Below are 16,371 nucleotides of genomic sequence, written 5' to 3' on the forward strand. Positions count from 1 at the left end.
TACCATCTCATTTCCTTAACATGTATTTCTTTCATTATTGAAGTCAAGCATCTTTTCTTGTGTTTATTATTTCTCTTCCTTGAGTAGTATATTTATGTCCTACCTGTGTTTATACACTGTTATTCATTATTTGCTAACTGATTTGTGGGCCTTTTTTTTTCCCCTTTTATTTTTAGATTAGCAGGGAAAAATTAGCCCTTTGTCATAACTCTTCAACTTAATTTTCGTGATTTGGGGTTTGTCTTTTGCCTATTTATGATATATTTTGCCATGCATAATTTAACTTTTTGTGGCCAAATTGATTTATTTTTCATGACTTCTGGACTTTATAGAACAACTAGGTCTTCCCTATTTAAGATTTTTTTTAATGTCATTATTTAAACTAAAAAAAATTTTATTGACGTATAGTTATTTACAGTGTTGTGTTTATTTCAGATGTACAGCAAAGTGATTCATTATAGGTCCTTGTTATTTCAAATTTTTTTAAAATACAGTCATGTTTTCCTCTAATACTTTCATGCTTTTTTTTTTACATTAACATTTTTGTTCCATCTGTAATTTATTTTGGAGTAGATAGAAAGGAAATAATACAGCTTTATGTTTTTCCAAATAGCAAATTAGATAATTAATATTTTCCCCACAGATTTTTAAATCCTTTAGCATAAATAAAATTACTGGACATTATTGGATTTGATTCTAGATTCTCTATTAAGAATTTGCTTGCCTGTTTATTCAGCTAATATTATTGATTTCTTTCAGTGTGCTAGGCACTATTCTAAATGTTGGGGTTTATTCTATATCCGGGGATACAAGTCCCTGCCCCCGCAGAGATTAGATTCTAGTAGGAGGCTTGGTTACTTTTATCTTCTAGATGTTTAATTTGTCTTCATCTCAGTTGTTATTCATCAATTTGCTCATCAAATTTATTCATCAACTTAATCTGTAAAAAATTATTCACTAACTTATTTACAATAAATGCACTAAGTCATCGATTTACCAGGTATTTATTTAGCCTCTACTAAATAATAGTAGTTTTAGAGGCCAAGGAGACAGCGGTGAATAAGTCAGACAGGATTCTAGCTCTTGTGGTGCTTTTGTTTTGGAACAAGTAAACGAGAATAGGTTCATTCACTTCCAAGTGCTGCACGGCGGGTGAAGGTTAGGAGGACCTCTACCTTCAGGAGTAGTGAGTTTCTCTCAGGTGACCATAGGTTTGGTAGATGGGGATGGGGATGGCTCTCTGAAGAGATGATGTTTCATCTGGAACCTGAGAGAGAGGAAGGAAATGGTGCTGCCGTGGTCCTGTACAGAACAGCACGTAGCACAGCTGTGTGTTTGGTGTGCTTGGGGGGATGCAGGCAGGCCAGGGTGGCTGGGTCTCTCTGGTAAAGAGAGAGTTGTGGTAGAACTGAGGGGTTGGCAGGTCATGGAGAGCTTGATCTGTGGACTCCATTCCAAGTATTTGGGGGCCATTAGAGGACTTTGAGCAGTAGCTGGAAGCAAGTTCACTCTTGCTTCTTGTGTGTGAAGGGTCTGAAGGTCGAGGGATGTAGCAGGAAAGCCAGGCAGCTGCCCATCAAGGAGCCCAGGTGAGAAATGCTGTTGTCTGAGACAGAACAAGGAGCTTGAGGAAGGGAGACGGCGTGGAAGTGGAGTTGGCAGAACTTGCTGAGGGTGTTTTAGCGCTTACAAAGGTTTGTTTTTTTTTCCTTTTTGTAATTATATTTAAAATATTTGCAATACTGGCTGTTTTTATAATAACTTTATTGATGTATAATTCACATACCATCCAATTTACCCCTTTAAAGTATACAATTCCCATTTCCATGATTTTCAGTGTATTCACAGAGTTGTTTAGTCATTACCATGGTTGGCACCCCACTCCAGTACTCTTGCCTGGAAAATCCCATGGACGGAGGAGCCTGGTAGGCTGCAGTCCATGGGGTCGCTAGGAGTTGGACACGACTGAGTGACTTCACTTTCACTTTTCACTTTCATGCATTGGAGAAGGAAATGGCAGCCCACTCCAGTATTCTTGCCTGGAGAATCCCAGGGGTGGGGGAGCCTGGTGGGCTGCTGTCTATGGCGTCGCACAGAGTCGGACACGACTGAAGTGACTTAGTATAGCATAGCATGGTTACTTTGAGAACGTTCTCATCATTGCAGATTGAAGCTCTGTACCCATTAGCATTCACTTCCATTTCCCATCACCGCTCCCAACTCTTGGCAGCCACCAGTCTATTTCTAATTCTGTGGATTTGCCTATTTGGGATATTTCACGTAAATGCAGCCATAGGCTCTGCGGTCCCTCATGACGAGCTCCTTTCACTCGACATTGTTTTCAAGGTTCATCTGTGATGTAGCATGCATCAGAACTTTAGTCATTTCTGTAGCTGAGTAACACCGAATGATATATTGTATGGCTGTACCACAGTTTGTTTATACGTTCATCAGTTGGTGGATATTTGGATTGTTTCCACTCGGGGGCTGTTAGGAATAATGTTGCTTTTTATATCGGTTTATTTTTAAGCTCAAAATGTATTTTTAAATCTGTGCTCTTTCAATGGCACTCCATTTTTTTGGTGTAATAGATGCAGCGTCTTCTCAGATTTCTTTGAGTACACTCATTAACTTTTTAAATTCTCTTATGTCTTGCTAGCTTCTGGGCCATTTGGTTTTTCATATTGTTTCATTGATCTCTAGCTAAAGGGATGATGTCTGATGATTCTCATTTTCTTATTCATTCTTGTTTAATTGAAGAGAATAGTGAGGTCATTGAACCATGTCTCTCTGTCAGTTCTGGCTACCTCTGCAGAAGCTCTGTCCTCAGGTGGGCTTGTATGATCTCTTGACATTAAATTTCCATCTGCCTATCCACTTTGATGGTAATGCTTAATCACATTGTATTTGTCTGTGTCACAACTATAGATTTCAAGAGCAAATGCCGTATTTTTTTTAATGGAAAATAAAGTTGAACATGTATTTCAGTTCAGTTCAGTCACTCAGTCATGACTGACTCTTTGCCACCCCATGGACTGCAGCTCACCAGGCCTCCCTATCCACTGCCAACTCCTGGAGTCCACCCAAACTCACGTCCATTGAGTCAGTGATGCCATCCAGCCATCTCATCCTCTGTTGTTCCCTTCTCCTCCCGCCTTCAATCTTTCCCAGCATCAGGGTCTTTTGAAATTAGTCAGTTCTTTGCATCTGGTGGCCAGAGTATTGGAGTTTAAGCTTCAGCATCAATCCTTCCAGTGAATATTCAGGACTGATTTCCTTTAGGATGGACTGGTTGGATCTCCTTGCAGTCTAAGGGACCCTCAAGAGTCTTCTCCAACACCACAGTTCAAAAGCATCAATTCTTTAGTGCTCACCTTTCCTTATAGTCCAACTCTCAAACCCATACATGACTACTGGAAAAACCATAGCTTTGACTAGACGGACCTTTGTTGGCAAAGTAATGTCTCTGCTTTTTAGTATGCTGTCTAGGTTGGTCATAACTTCCTTCCAAGGAGCAAGCGTCTTTTAATTTCATGGCTGCAGTCACCATCTGCAGTGATTTTGGAGCCCCCCAAAATAAAGTCAGCCACTGTTTCCACTATCTCCCCATCTATTTGCCGAGAAGTGATGGGACCAGATGTCATTATCTTAGTTTTCTGAATGTTGAGTTTTAAGCCAGCTTTTTCACTCTCCTCTTTCAGTTTCATCAAGAGGCTCTTTAGTTCTTCTCTTTCTGCCATAAGGGTGGTGTCATCTGCATATCTGAGGTTATTGATCTTTCTCCCGGCAGTCTTGATTCCAGCTTGTGCTTCACCCAGCCCAGCGTTTCTCATGATGTACTCTGCATATAAGTTAAATAAGCAGGGTGACAGTATACAGCCTTGATATACTCCTTTCCCTATTTGGGACCAGTCTGTTGTTCCATGTCCAGTTCTAACTGTTGCTTTCTGACCTGCGTACAAATTTCTCAAGAGGCAGGTCAGGTGTTCTGGTATTCCCATCTCTTTCAGAATTTTCCAGAGTTTGTTGTGGTCCACACAGTCAAAGGCATTGGCATAGTCAGTAAAGCAGAAGTAGATGTTTTTCTGGAACTCTCTTGCTTTTTCGATGATCCAGTGGATGTTGGCAATTTGATCTCTGGTTCCTCTGCCTTTTCTAAAACCAACTGGAACATCTGGAAGTTCATGGTTCACGTACTGTTGAAGCCTGGCTTGGAGAATTTTGAGCATTACTCTACTAGTGTGTGAGATGAGTGCAATTGTGTGGTAGTTTGAGCATTCTTTGGCATTGCCTTTCTTTGAGATTGGAATGAAAATTGACCTTTTCCAGTCCTGTGGCCACTGCTGAGTTTTCCAAATGTGCTGGCATATTGAGTGCAGCACTTTCACGGCATCATCTTTTAGGATTTGAAATAGCTCAACTGGAATTCCATCACCTCCAAGCTTTGTTCGTAGTGATGCTTCCTAAGGCTCACTTGACTTCGCATTCCAGGAACATGTATTCGGTACCCAACAAATGCAAGTCAGATATACACTTACACAAAATAAGCATTAAGATAAGCGAATACTTCACTGAGAGATTTTTGAAACATATTACTTGTGAGTATATCTTACTAATGGGCTTCCCTGATAGCTCAGTTGGTAAAGAATCCACCTGCAATGCGGCAGACCCCAGTTTGATTCCTGGATTGGGAAGATCTGCTAGAGAAGGGATAGGCTACCCACTCCAGTATTCTTGGGCTTCGCTTTTGGCTCAGCTGGAAAAGAATCCACCTGCAATGCAGGAGACCTGGTTTCCATCCCTGGGTTGGGAAAATCCCCTGGAGAAGGGAAAAGCTACCCACTCCAGTATCCTGGCCTGGAAAATTCCACGGACTGTATAGTCCATGGGATTGCAAAAAGTCAGACACGACTGAGTGGCTTTCATGTCTTACTAACATGAGAATGAAATCCAATGAATAGATATGCAATAGACACTGTAAACAGTGGGCCAAAATTGGGAACATACCAAAAAGAAAATATATACCTTGAAAAATGAAACTCTTCGTCCACTTTTGGCCTGAACACAGAGGATTGAAACTACCTACCCTGGTTTACCTACATTTGTTAGTCTGCTTGGACTACTCTAACATATGCCACTGAGGGGTGGCTTAAACAACAGAAACTCAAGAGTGGGGAGGCAAGGTCAGAATTTATTGAGACGTTCTGGACGCTGAAAGTCTGAGACAAAGGTGTCAGCAGGACTGGCAAATGCCATATTTAATTTCATTTTGTGTATCCCAACTTCTCTTGCACAGTGCATCACAGAAAATAACAAATACATATATGTTGAACTCGATATCACATACTAAATTGTCTGCATTAAAATATGTGTGTTTTTTCTTCTAGAGGCGTGGAGCTATCTCCTATGACAGCTCGGATCAGACTGCACTGTACATTCGTATGCTAGGTAAGAATTCTTTATTTTGCATTTTGTTATCCAGTGGCTAAGTTGTGTCCAACTCTGCGACCCTATGAACTGCAGCATGGCAGGCTTCCCTGTCCTTCACTGTCTCCTGGAGTTTCTCAAATTCATGTGCATTGAGTCAGTGACGCTATCCAACCCTCTCATCCTCTGTCGCCCACCCACTTCTCCTGCCTTCAGTCTTTCCCAGCATCAGGGTCTTTTCCAGTGAGTCGGCTCTTTGCATAAGGTGGCCAGAGTATTGGAGCCTCAGGTTCAGCATCAGTCCTTCCAGTAAATATTAATTCAGGATTGATTTCCTTTAGGATTGACTGGTTTGATGTCCTTTCTGTCCAAAGGACTCTCAAGAGTCTTCTCTAGCACCACAAATCAAAAAATCAAGTTTGCACTAGTATAAGTTAATTTTGTTATCTATTGTTATTCAGGACTGAGATATTTTTCATTAGGAAGCTTTTCATCACTGTTGCAGCATAAATGTCTGTAACTTTGAAGTTGAATCTAGAAACCAAAATTAATGTGATATGAAAAAGAGGGGCATCTTAAGAGTTATGGGTAATTAAGAAATCTCTAGCTTTATAACTGAGACTCTGTTACCAGTACACAATTTTTAAGATGCATCCTGATGATTCTTCATGAAAAGTCTTAGATTTGCAGAGTTGCTGAGTATTAAACAGATGTCCACGGTAACATGAAAAAAGACGAGATCAGGACGAAAAATACCTGATCTCAAGTCCTGTCACTGGATGTGTTTGTTCTCACTTGGCTGGTGAGAAGGCCATGTGTCTTCTCCTAGTCTCTGTTCTTAAATCTTTAATGTATTACTCAAGTCCAGAGGGTAAATGAATTTGATGTGTGTGTGTGTGTATAGTTTTCTTTCTCGCTCCCTCTCTTTGCCAGATTTTTTCCCTTCATCCACGCAGTCCTTGATACCTTGTACTTTAGTTCATAATATTAAAAATGTACTATTAAGAGTCCAGGGACTTCCCTGGCGGTATAGTGGTTAAGATTCCGTTAAGAATCATCAGGATGCATCTTAAAATTGCCAGTGCAGGGGGGATGTAAGTTCAATCCCTGGTCCAGGAGCTAAAATGCCACATGCTACATGGAGTGGCCAAAATTTTTTCAGTAAATAATCTATTTTAAAAAGAGTCCAATGGGCACCTTTACTCATCTTTTCTTACTGTCTTTTCTGGCTTGACTGTTCTCCTCATGCTCAGAATTCCTTGCTCAATTTCTACAACATTGAGTCATCCTTATTCTTCACCTGCTTCTGGGGTGGCTTTCCCCCCCCCATTTCACTCATTCCTCCTGCTCCTCATTAGCCCACGTGTTCTCCAATGCCCCGTTTGTGTCATCTTCCCTTTTTTCCCCTCCTTAATTTACCTCATGTATCATATCTGCCTAGTTCCATTCTACTCTAGCACATATTTCCCCCAGGAATGTGAAGCCTTTTCTTCTTTACCATTTCCATCTCTCTGCAGAGATGTCCGCATTCTGCTTTTTTTAAAACATAGGTTAGACTCCTGTCTTCTTCACTCTGTAGAACATCTCCACTTGGATGTGCCATGGGCACCTCACATTTAACATATCTGTTTAAATATTTGTGTTCCCCAAGTCCGTGCATTTGATATTCTTTCACCATCTCGGAAAAAGGAACTTGAATCTTGTATTGTCAGATCAGGAACCTTGGCATCATTCACTTTTTCATTTTAAATTTATTTTTAATTGGAGAATAATTGCTTTACGGTGTTGTGTTGGATTCTGCTGTACAATCCATGATTCAGCCATAAGTGTACATATAACCCCTCCCTCTCGAGCCTCCTCCCAGCCCCACCCCCAGCCCTCCAGGTCGTCACCGAGCCAAGCCGCGCTCCCTGTGCTGTGCGGCAGCTTCCCCCCAGCTGTCTGCTTCCCACAGGGTAGTGTAGATACGTCAGTGCTCCTCTCTGTGTGTTTCACTCTCTCCTCCCGCACTGTGTCCACAAGTCCATTCTCTATGTCTGCATCTCTATTGCTGCCCTGTGACTATGTCATTCAGTACCATTTTTCTAGATTCCATATATATGCGTTAACATTCAATATTTGTTTTTTTCTTTCTGACATAGTTCACTCTGTATGACAGATTCTAGGTTAATCGGCATCATTCTTGACTTGTTTCTCACTTAGTCTATGTCTACTTCATCAGCAAATCCTCTTGACTGATGCCTTCAAAGTACATCCAGAATTTCGCCACACCAATGCTGTTATTATCCCAGCCTAAACCACAGTTACTCAGTTTTTTATTGTTAGCTGTCGTCCCATTGTTGTACGTAAGATCTCCAGAACTTACTGTGCATAATCGAAACTTTATTATCCTTGACTAGCATCTTCCCATAATCACTTCTCCGCAGGGCATAGCTGTTGCCTTGATGAATGCACTCATTCCTTAACTGGCCTCCCTGCGTCTACCTGTGTGTCTCTACTTGACTCTCTAGTCTATACAACCAGTAAACCTTTTCAGACCTAAGTTAAATCCATCTCGCTCCTCTGTTCTGAATCTTCCAGTAGTTTTCTACCTTAGAGTAACAGACAAAGCTATTATAATGGCCCATGAAGGTCCAGCGTGATCTAGCCCAACTGCTTCTCTGACCCCACCTTCTGTCAGTTCCCTTCACTCATCTCACTCCAGCCATGCTGGCCTCTCTGCTTGATTCTGAACATGCCAAGCAAGCTCCCCTCTCAGGGTATTCATGCTTTCTCTTCCTTACGTCTGGAACCCTCTCTGCCCAGGTGGCCACGAGGCTCACTGCTTCCTTGCCTTTAGGTCCCTGCTCGGATACTCTCTTTTCACTGAGGTCTCTGACCGCATCATGACTAGCTTCCCAATCAGCCACCCTCACCTCCCTCCCTTTTGATTTTTCCTTGCTTTCCTTTCTTCATTTTACTGTTACCGTCTTCCATAGAGTGACATTATTGATGTGCTTTATTATTGGTCTCACTGCATGAAAGGATGCACTTCATGAAGACAGGGACTCTGTGTATTTTGCTCACTGCTGTATTTCCTGATATGCAGCGAGCCCTCAGTAAACATTTGATCCAGAGTGAAGGCATTGCCACATGAGAGAAGTGATTAATCATTATAGGGTAGACTCACAGTGGCTGACAGGCCCCTTGAAATGAAGCATAAGCAGGAAGGCGTTCCAGGCAAGTGGAACTGTAAGCAGGTGTAGGCACTGAAGACTTAAAGGTTATGAACTTGGAGGCTGTGGAAGTGTAATAGGAAAGTTCCTACCTTTGGAGTCCACAGACTTAGGTTTAAATCTTGACTCTGCTTTATACCAGCTTTGTGGCCTGTGCGTGCTCTTTAACATCTAGAAATCTCAGTTACTGGATCTGAAAATGGGGGTTAAGATTCCTGTCTCTTGGGACTTGCCTGCTGGTCCAGTGGCTAAGACTCTGTATCCCCAGTGTAGGGGGTTTGATCCCTGGTCAGGGAATTATTAATAGATCCCACAGGCTGCAACTGAGACCTATTGCAGCCAAATAAATAAATATTAAAAAGAAAAAGATTCCTGTCTCTCAGAGTTGGTTGGAGAATTAAATAAAAGGATGTCTTCAAAGCGCAGAAAGAGTACCTGGCACAAGACTGCGGTGGTTATGTTGCTGTGGGTCCAAGAGTCACATGGATACAAGAGTCACATACTGAGCTTATCAGCAACAAAGTTTACAACCGAAGACCTTGACTATATCCATTCTCAGTGAGAAAAGAGGTTGATCAAATTAAACGTCTCAGGCGAAATATTTAATGTTTTAATTTTCTATACCTTTCAAAAAATGTAAGCTGCTCAAGAATAGGTAATATATTTTCTATTTCTTTATATCCCATATAGCCTATAGTATAGTGCTAGGCAGAGTAGACACTTGGTAAATATTTGCTTCTCACTGTGGCTTTTTTAAGTTTCCTGCTCAGGATTTTTTTAACTCCATGGGAGTAATAAGATATGAGTTTGGATTATCATATACTTGAGTCATCTTTCAGAAGGTGACTCTAAAATAGAGATTATAATTACTGTAGGGGAGGTTAAAAAAAAAAAAAGTAAACTGTTCATCTAGCCTTACAACTCAGTGCTGAAAATTTGTAAACCCCTTCAAATAAATCAGCTCTTAACTACCTACCCCATTTATATTGTTAGTAGGCCATTCCTTATAAGTATGATACCACTGAGACCTCTATTGCGTGTGGGAGCTTCTTCCTGAATAACAGCCGTCTCAACTTTCGTTTTATCCCTGGTTCTGTTTAGGAGATGTACGTGTAAGGAGTCGAGCAGGATTTGAATCAGAAAGACGAGGTTCTCATCCATATATTGATTTTCGTATTTTTCACGGTAAGTGTTGGCAGATACACTATTTCTCTCAGACTTCCAGTAAACGTCGGGTCTTCATAAAATGATGTAATTTTCCAAGAGGGGAGAAAGGAATACACGAAAAAACATGTTCAAAATGTTTTCAAAACATTAGGTCATGATAAATGACACTTTATTCCTAATAATGTTCATAAATGTTTAGAGGCAAGTAGAGTTGGAAATTATAAAAATATGAAAGCTGATAATAGTTTTTCTTCTTTCTAATTTAAATGTGAAATTACTTTGGTACATTCTTTTCTTTTTAAAAGCTGCATTTTCAAAACAGTTTGTTTTTGGAGGAGTTCCACTTTTGGTAACATTGGATAGATCATTTGTAGTAACACTCCAATTAAAAACATTAAGAAAACTGGACAAAATATAAAAGACTATGTATTTGAGTGTGTGAGAGTACCATCGAGGCAGGGATGAGCCTGGCATTTCAGCTGACTTTTCCCCTTAGTGGCATCTGCTGATGCTGGGAAAGTGAATGAGAAGCTGAGCAGAGCTTTTTGTTGGACACCCGAAGCTAGAAAAACAAAAACAGATGTTTATAGCTCACCGGGGCTGGGGGATTGTCCTTGTAAACTCTCTATGCTTAAGTTAGAAATTCCAAGAGCTGTGTGTTAGAAATAAATCCCAGCCTTAAAGTATCTCAGTCAATGATTAGATTAAGGTGATCTGTGATTGTTTTGAGAATCTTTGCATTTATGTGCATGAGAGATAATGGTCTGTAGTTTTCTTTTTTATATATGATGTCTCTTTAGAGTGAGTTAGGAAGTGTTGCCTCTGCTTCTAGACTCTGAAAGGGATTGTAAAGAATTGGTATAAATTTTTCCTTAAATAATTCACCAGTGAAACCCATCTAGGCCTCGTGTTTTCTGTTTTGGAAGGTTCCTGATTAATGATTCAGATTCTTTAGTATTAACAGATATAAGCCTTTTCAGATGGGCCAATTCTTCCTCTGTGAGTTTCGCCAGAAGTTTACTGTGGGATTAACCTGGTCAGGCTCCTGGAGGTAAATCTCACAAGCTTCATCCTGTACTCAGCCCATGCCTAGATTTCCCTGAAGCTTTTTCTTTCTCAGGGAACCCTCCAGAAGCTCACCAACTGTGTTCAGGTTCCTCTGCCCCAGCACTGACTCTCAAGGAGGTTTCTGTTTGTGAGTCTCTGCGCCAGTAAGTCTCTGTTCGCCTGTCTCTCCAACCTTGGGGCAGTGAGTCGCCTGGTGTCCCCACCTCTTCAGCGGATCCTGGAGGAGTTGTTAACTTTTCAGTCTGTTCAGCTTCTTGTGTGTTGTTAGGACAGAATGGCAAGTTCTCAGCTTCTTCTATGCAGTTCTAGAAACCAGAAATCCTATAATGTTACTTTTTAATGAAACTATAGAGTAAGTATTTTGAATTTCTCTTCTAGTTCCTATCGGTCGCCGCCCGCTCGGGCCCATTTGCGCCCGTCCTATTGGCCACATCCCATGGGGTGGCGGGTGTGCTGTGGCCCCTGGTACAGGCCGTGGTGCCCGCCACCTCGGAGTCGCCTGTGCTGGACTTGAAGCGCTCCGTCCTGTGCCGGGAGTCGCTCAGAGGCCAGGCCGTGGGCTGGCCTTTGGTCGCTTCCGTGGGCCTCAGTGTCCCTGCTTCTGTTCGTTATTCCCATACAGGCATCAAAGTGCCTGACTTCTCTGACTATCGTCGCCCTGAAGTGTTAGATAGTACAAAGTCTTCAAAAGAGAGCAGTGAGGCTCGGAAAGGTTTTTCCTATTTGGTGACTGCAACAGCTACTGTGGGTGTCGCATATGCTGCCAAGAATGTCGTCTCTCAGTTTGTTTCCAGCATGCGTGCTTCTGCCGATGTGTTGGCCATGTCGAAAATTGAAATCAAGTTATCCGATATTCCAGAGGGGAAGAACATGGCTTTCAAATGGAGAGGCAAAGCCCTGTTCGTGCGCCATCGAACCAAGAAGGAAATTGACCAGGAAGCTGCCGTTGAAGTGTCCCAGTTGAGGGACCCACAGCATGACTTAGAACGAGTAAAGAAACCTGAGTGGGTTATCTTGATAGGTGTTTGCATGCATCTTGGTTGTGTACCCGTTGCAAATACAGGAGATTTTGGTGATTATTACTGCCCTTGCCATGGATCACACTATGATGCGTCTGGCGGGATCAGGAAGGGGCCTGCACCTCTCAACCTTGAAGTTCCCTCATATGAGTTCACCAATGGTGATATGGTGATTGTTGGTTGGAGACCTGGACTCGAGTTACAGGCTTCTTTCAGTCTTCACGTCACCTCAGAAGAGTTACTTGAGAACAAGCCTTCTGTGCTTTGAATTAGTTGAGTTGAAATATTTAAGGATTGCTAATAATGTGTTTGCAAACATGTAAATTGAATTTAATGTTGAATACTTTCAAGCATTCACCTAAAAAAGCCACCATTAAACATTGTTATGCTCATAAAAACATGACGTCCTGAGGTTTTACAGCAAATTATTCAGGATCAAGACTGATTATTGGCTTCCCTGGTGGCTCAGACGGTAAAGAATCCTCCTGCCAGTGCAGGAGACACAGATTAGATCCCTGGGTCAGGAAGATCCCCTGGAGAAGGAACTGAGAACCCACTCCAGTATTCTTGCCTGGAGAATTCCATGGACAGAGGAGCCTGGTGGGCTACAGTCCATGTGGTCACAAAGAGTTGGACACAACTTAGGGACTAAACAACAATTAGTTTCACAGCTCTTTAAATTCTTTCAGATTAAAAAAAGGAATCATTCAGACTTATTTCTGTGTAGAGCAAATACAGTATTCAAGAGGCACATATAATACTCTGTGTAAATATCTATAAAAAATCTTTGGAAACAAATATTAGTAAAAAGAATATGAATAGCATAAAAGAATACTCCAAGCTTAGCTGTTTTTTTTGGGAAAGGAAGAGTACTTGTTCTTTGTAACAATACATTAGAACTTGGTAACATTGGTTGCCTCCAGGAGGGTGGCTTGAGGATATGAGAAAGAAAATTTTTGTTGTACACCCTTTTGAATTTTGGTTCATGTGAACATATACCCATTGAAACGTTTAGATAAAATTCTTTGTAAATATTGTAATATTTCAAAAATTGGCTCTGAGTAAGAATATCAGTAAAATGGTGAAGTCCACATATTGACCTAAAGAAAAATGCAGTTGCATTGTGAGTCCCTAGGCTACCCCTTGTCTTTAACTAAATTTAGGGAAATGGAGGATTTGAATATTATAATTATTAAAAGATGTTGGAAATCTTAAATAGACATAATGGGGCTTTTTGGTGGGAGAGGAAAGTTAGAAATGGTCACATTGTTGGAAATAATCTTTCATGGAATTAAAATAGGATGTTTATCTTCTAAGTCACTATGAAACCAGGAGCAAAGAATATAAAATCTAAAGACAAAAATATGACCAAAGATATCAGTGATGGCAATAAAGGTAAATGGATGAAATAAATACTCCTTCTCAAAGATAAAGATGCCCAGATTGGGTGAAACATGAAACCTAGTGACTAGAAGTGGTCAGAGGCAATGTGAGGCAGTCCCAGACTTGAGGAGGCTCCTCGGGTTTGGGGACCTGGGCATGCACGCTGACCTCCTGATGTGCACCTCTGTGGTTTGGCATCTCAGAGGAGTCCACACAGCTTCCGAGGATTGCGGATTCTCTTCCCGACCCCATCGTGACAAATGTCCTAGACTCTGGGCCACAGTTGAAAATTGTCACTGTGAAACTGATCCTGTAGTTATTGCAAAACAGGAGTGTCTCTCTAAGCCAAGATGATCATTTAATTTGGAGGGGTTTTTAAGATGGAGAAAAGTGAGTCATTCTTTCCTGCTGGTATAGTAGGCTCTATTTATTACACCACTCAGAATTCTGAAAAGAAAAAATTTTAATCTGGCGTATTTTGTGAAGTGTGATCTTAAAAAGATTTCTTAGTACATAAGAAACAGTGTTTGGGTTTACCATATCAAGGTGCATTCTCCTCTAGCTATTTAGCCTTTCAGGGAACAATTACAGGCTCCAAGTTAACAAGTGGAACCTCAATAATAATTTTATTACATAGATATCACATAATCTGCCTTAAGTTTCTGTGGTTTGGATTATCCTTTGTCATAAATCATCATTTTTGCTTTCGTGAGGCCTGTAAATGGATTTTCACAATAGGATTTGCCGTGAGCATTATCATGCAGTGAGTTCTGACTTTGAATCTTTCTAAAAGGGTATGCTATGCTATGCTAAGTCACTTCAGTCGTGTCCGACTCTGTGCGACCCCATAGACGGCAGCCCACCAGGCTCCCCGTCCCTGGGATTCTCCAGGCAAGAACACTGGAGTGGGCTGCCATTTCCTTCTCCAATGCATGAAAGTGAGAAGTGAAAGTGAAGTCGCTCAGTCATGTCCGACTCTTAGCGACCCCATGGACTGCAGCCTAACAGGCTCCTCCATCTGTGGGATTTTCCAGGCAAGAGTACTGGAGTGGGGTGCCATTGCCTTCTCCGCTAAAAGGGTATAAGGAGGCAGAAGAAGAAAATTAGCTGAACATGGAAATACATCAAATACAGAAGCAGTCTTCAGCCTCACTCTTAAGACAAATTCCTATCAGATGTAGCAAGTTAAGCAAATGAGCCACTGAGGTGCTAGTGATAGAAGCTCACATTATTACAAACTATGCATCAGGAAATTTAAACATGTTTTTTCCTCTTTGATTTCAACACTAGAAATGTGTGCAAAGGGAATAATATTATACACATGTGAATGGAGGTGGGAAGACATTCATGTTGGTCTTATTTATAATAGGAGCATGTATTAATTAGGTTGTGGTGTTACTCACTGAAGTATTTGAGGGTAGACACCAAAATGTTTAAAACCTACACTCAGATATTCAAAATAGAATCAGGTCACATACCACACAATGCACATGCACACGTGCGCGCGCGCACACACACACACACACACACACGTACACACGTAGTACAAAATGGTAAAGCAGGTGAAATAAAACGTTAACAACGGCAAATCTGAATAAAGAGGTATGTGATACAAAGTATTCCTTGTACTGTTTGGCTTTGTAACTTTTTGTGATCTCCAAACAAAAAGCTTTAAAAGTATGGTAATTAAATTATGCATTTATTAAGAATCAGGGGTTTATACTCAGTACAAATTTATTAACCAACATTAGATCAGATCTGTGGTTGTTTGTAAAGAAGGGAGAGAGTTCAGACTGTGGGAGGACATTTTGAAACTACCCTCTAATCGTGATTACAGAGGGTGGAGGGATTTTTATGACCATGCATCCTCTTTGCTAGAAGTATTTTCCCAAACACCTGGTGTGTTGTAAACCTGCAGTCAGGGTTGGTCTGTTGCAGATTCTGATCTGTTGAAGATCTGTTTGTTGCAGATTCTGCTTTAAAAGTTAAATCTTCCCTCAACTAATGGATGTATCCTACAGAAGCTTTCACTCTTAACTAGGCTTTGTTGTTGTTCAGGGGGTTTTGTTTGGTTGTTTGTGTCTTGGTCTCTAATGCTTTAAGTAGACGGTTCATGCTAGCTTCTTGGTGAACTTATCAGGGGTTATTATCTTGGTTCTGTGGGACAAGAAAACAAAAAATTTTCCCAGGAATCATCGCTCAGTAAAGAAATTTTATGAAGCTTTCTTTTACCTCTGTTTGTGTTCTTATTGCTTACCTTACAGTGCAAAAGATAATGTGTATCATACGTATTTGCATAGTTTGAGAAAGGAATTTTTCATGTAAGGAAGTCATTGTTGACATTATTTTAGGATGCTCAGAAATGTTCCTTGGGGTACTGTTGTGTACTAATATTTTCTTCTCTGGATGTTGGTGATATAGCCACCAAGTCGTGTCTGACTCTTGAGACCCTATGGACTGTAGCCGCCAGGCTCCTCCGTCCATGGCAAGAATACTGGAGTGGGTTACCATCTCCTTCTCTAGGGAATCTTCCTGACCCAGGAATCAAGCCCAGGTCTCCTGCATTACAGGCAGATTCTTTACCAGCTGAGCTACAAGGAAAGCCCTCCATTTTTGCAGTTTAGACAGAACTTACATATCAGTAGGAATTATATGATGGGTTGTGTTTATCAAGAAATTTGGAAGATCTTAACTTATTAAAGATACTGCTGAAATTTTCAGATGCTCACATTAGTCAGAAATTTTTATTCAGCCCAAAAAGAGATGTAAGATTGCTTACTGATTGAGAGCAGTTTCTGGTGATGCTATTTAAAAGTGTCATAACAACCCATGAGTATTCACAGTATGCTAACCACTAATTACTTGTTTAGATAGCAAAGAGCTAACATTGGTGCTTCTTACTTAACCTCTTTGTCCCTTGTCTGTCCCCCAAAGCTATACACGGAATCCTGTAATGATGTTGAAATCTGTAGGATTATTAGCAGATAAAGCAGTTGACTCTTGTAATCGTGTGATCATTTTATAACATACACCTTTTTTTAAAAGGCTTGGTGCACTTTCTCAATAGGCAGTTGATTAGTTTCTGGCAAACA

At 40.9% G+C, this 16,371-nt stretch overlaps 1 protein-coding gene and 1 pseudogene across 4 annotated transcripts in view; both read left to right on the forward strand.

The window, feature by feature from the left end:
• PDE7A (phosphodiesterase 7A) overlaps positions 1–16,371 on the forward strand; it is a 106,823-nt gene that overhangs the window by 56,441 nt on the left and 34,011 nt on the right. For 3 of the 4 annotated variants that reach the window (XM_070382324.1, XM_070382323.1, XM_005892949.3), the window contains exons 2-3: positions 5,388–5,448; positions 9,744–9,827. In XM_070382324.1, coding sequence (XP_070238425.1) covers positions 5,388–5,448; positions 9,744–9,827 — 145 coding nt within the window. Of the gene's footprint in view, positions 1–5,387; positions 5,449–9,743; positions 9,828–16,371 lie in introns of those variants that run through there. The other variant, XM_070382325.1, reaches the window with a different exon arrangement.
• LOC102277100 (cytochrome b-c1 complex subunit Rieske, mitochondrial pseudogene) lies at positions 10,790–15,885 on the forward strand (annotated as a pseudogene).

This window comes from Bos mutus, chromosome 14 (genome assembly GCF_027580195.1).
Source record: "Bos mutus isolate GX-2022 chromosome 14, NWIPB_WYAK_1.1, whole genome shotgun sequence".
Taxonomy (NCBI): Eukaryota; Metazoa; Chordata; class Mammalia; order Artiodactyla; family Bovidae; genus Bos; species Bos mutus.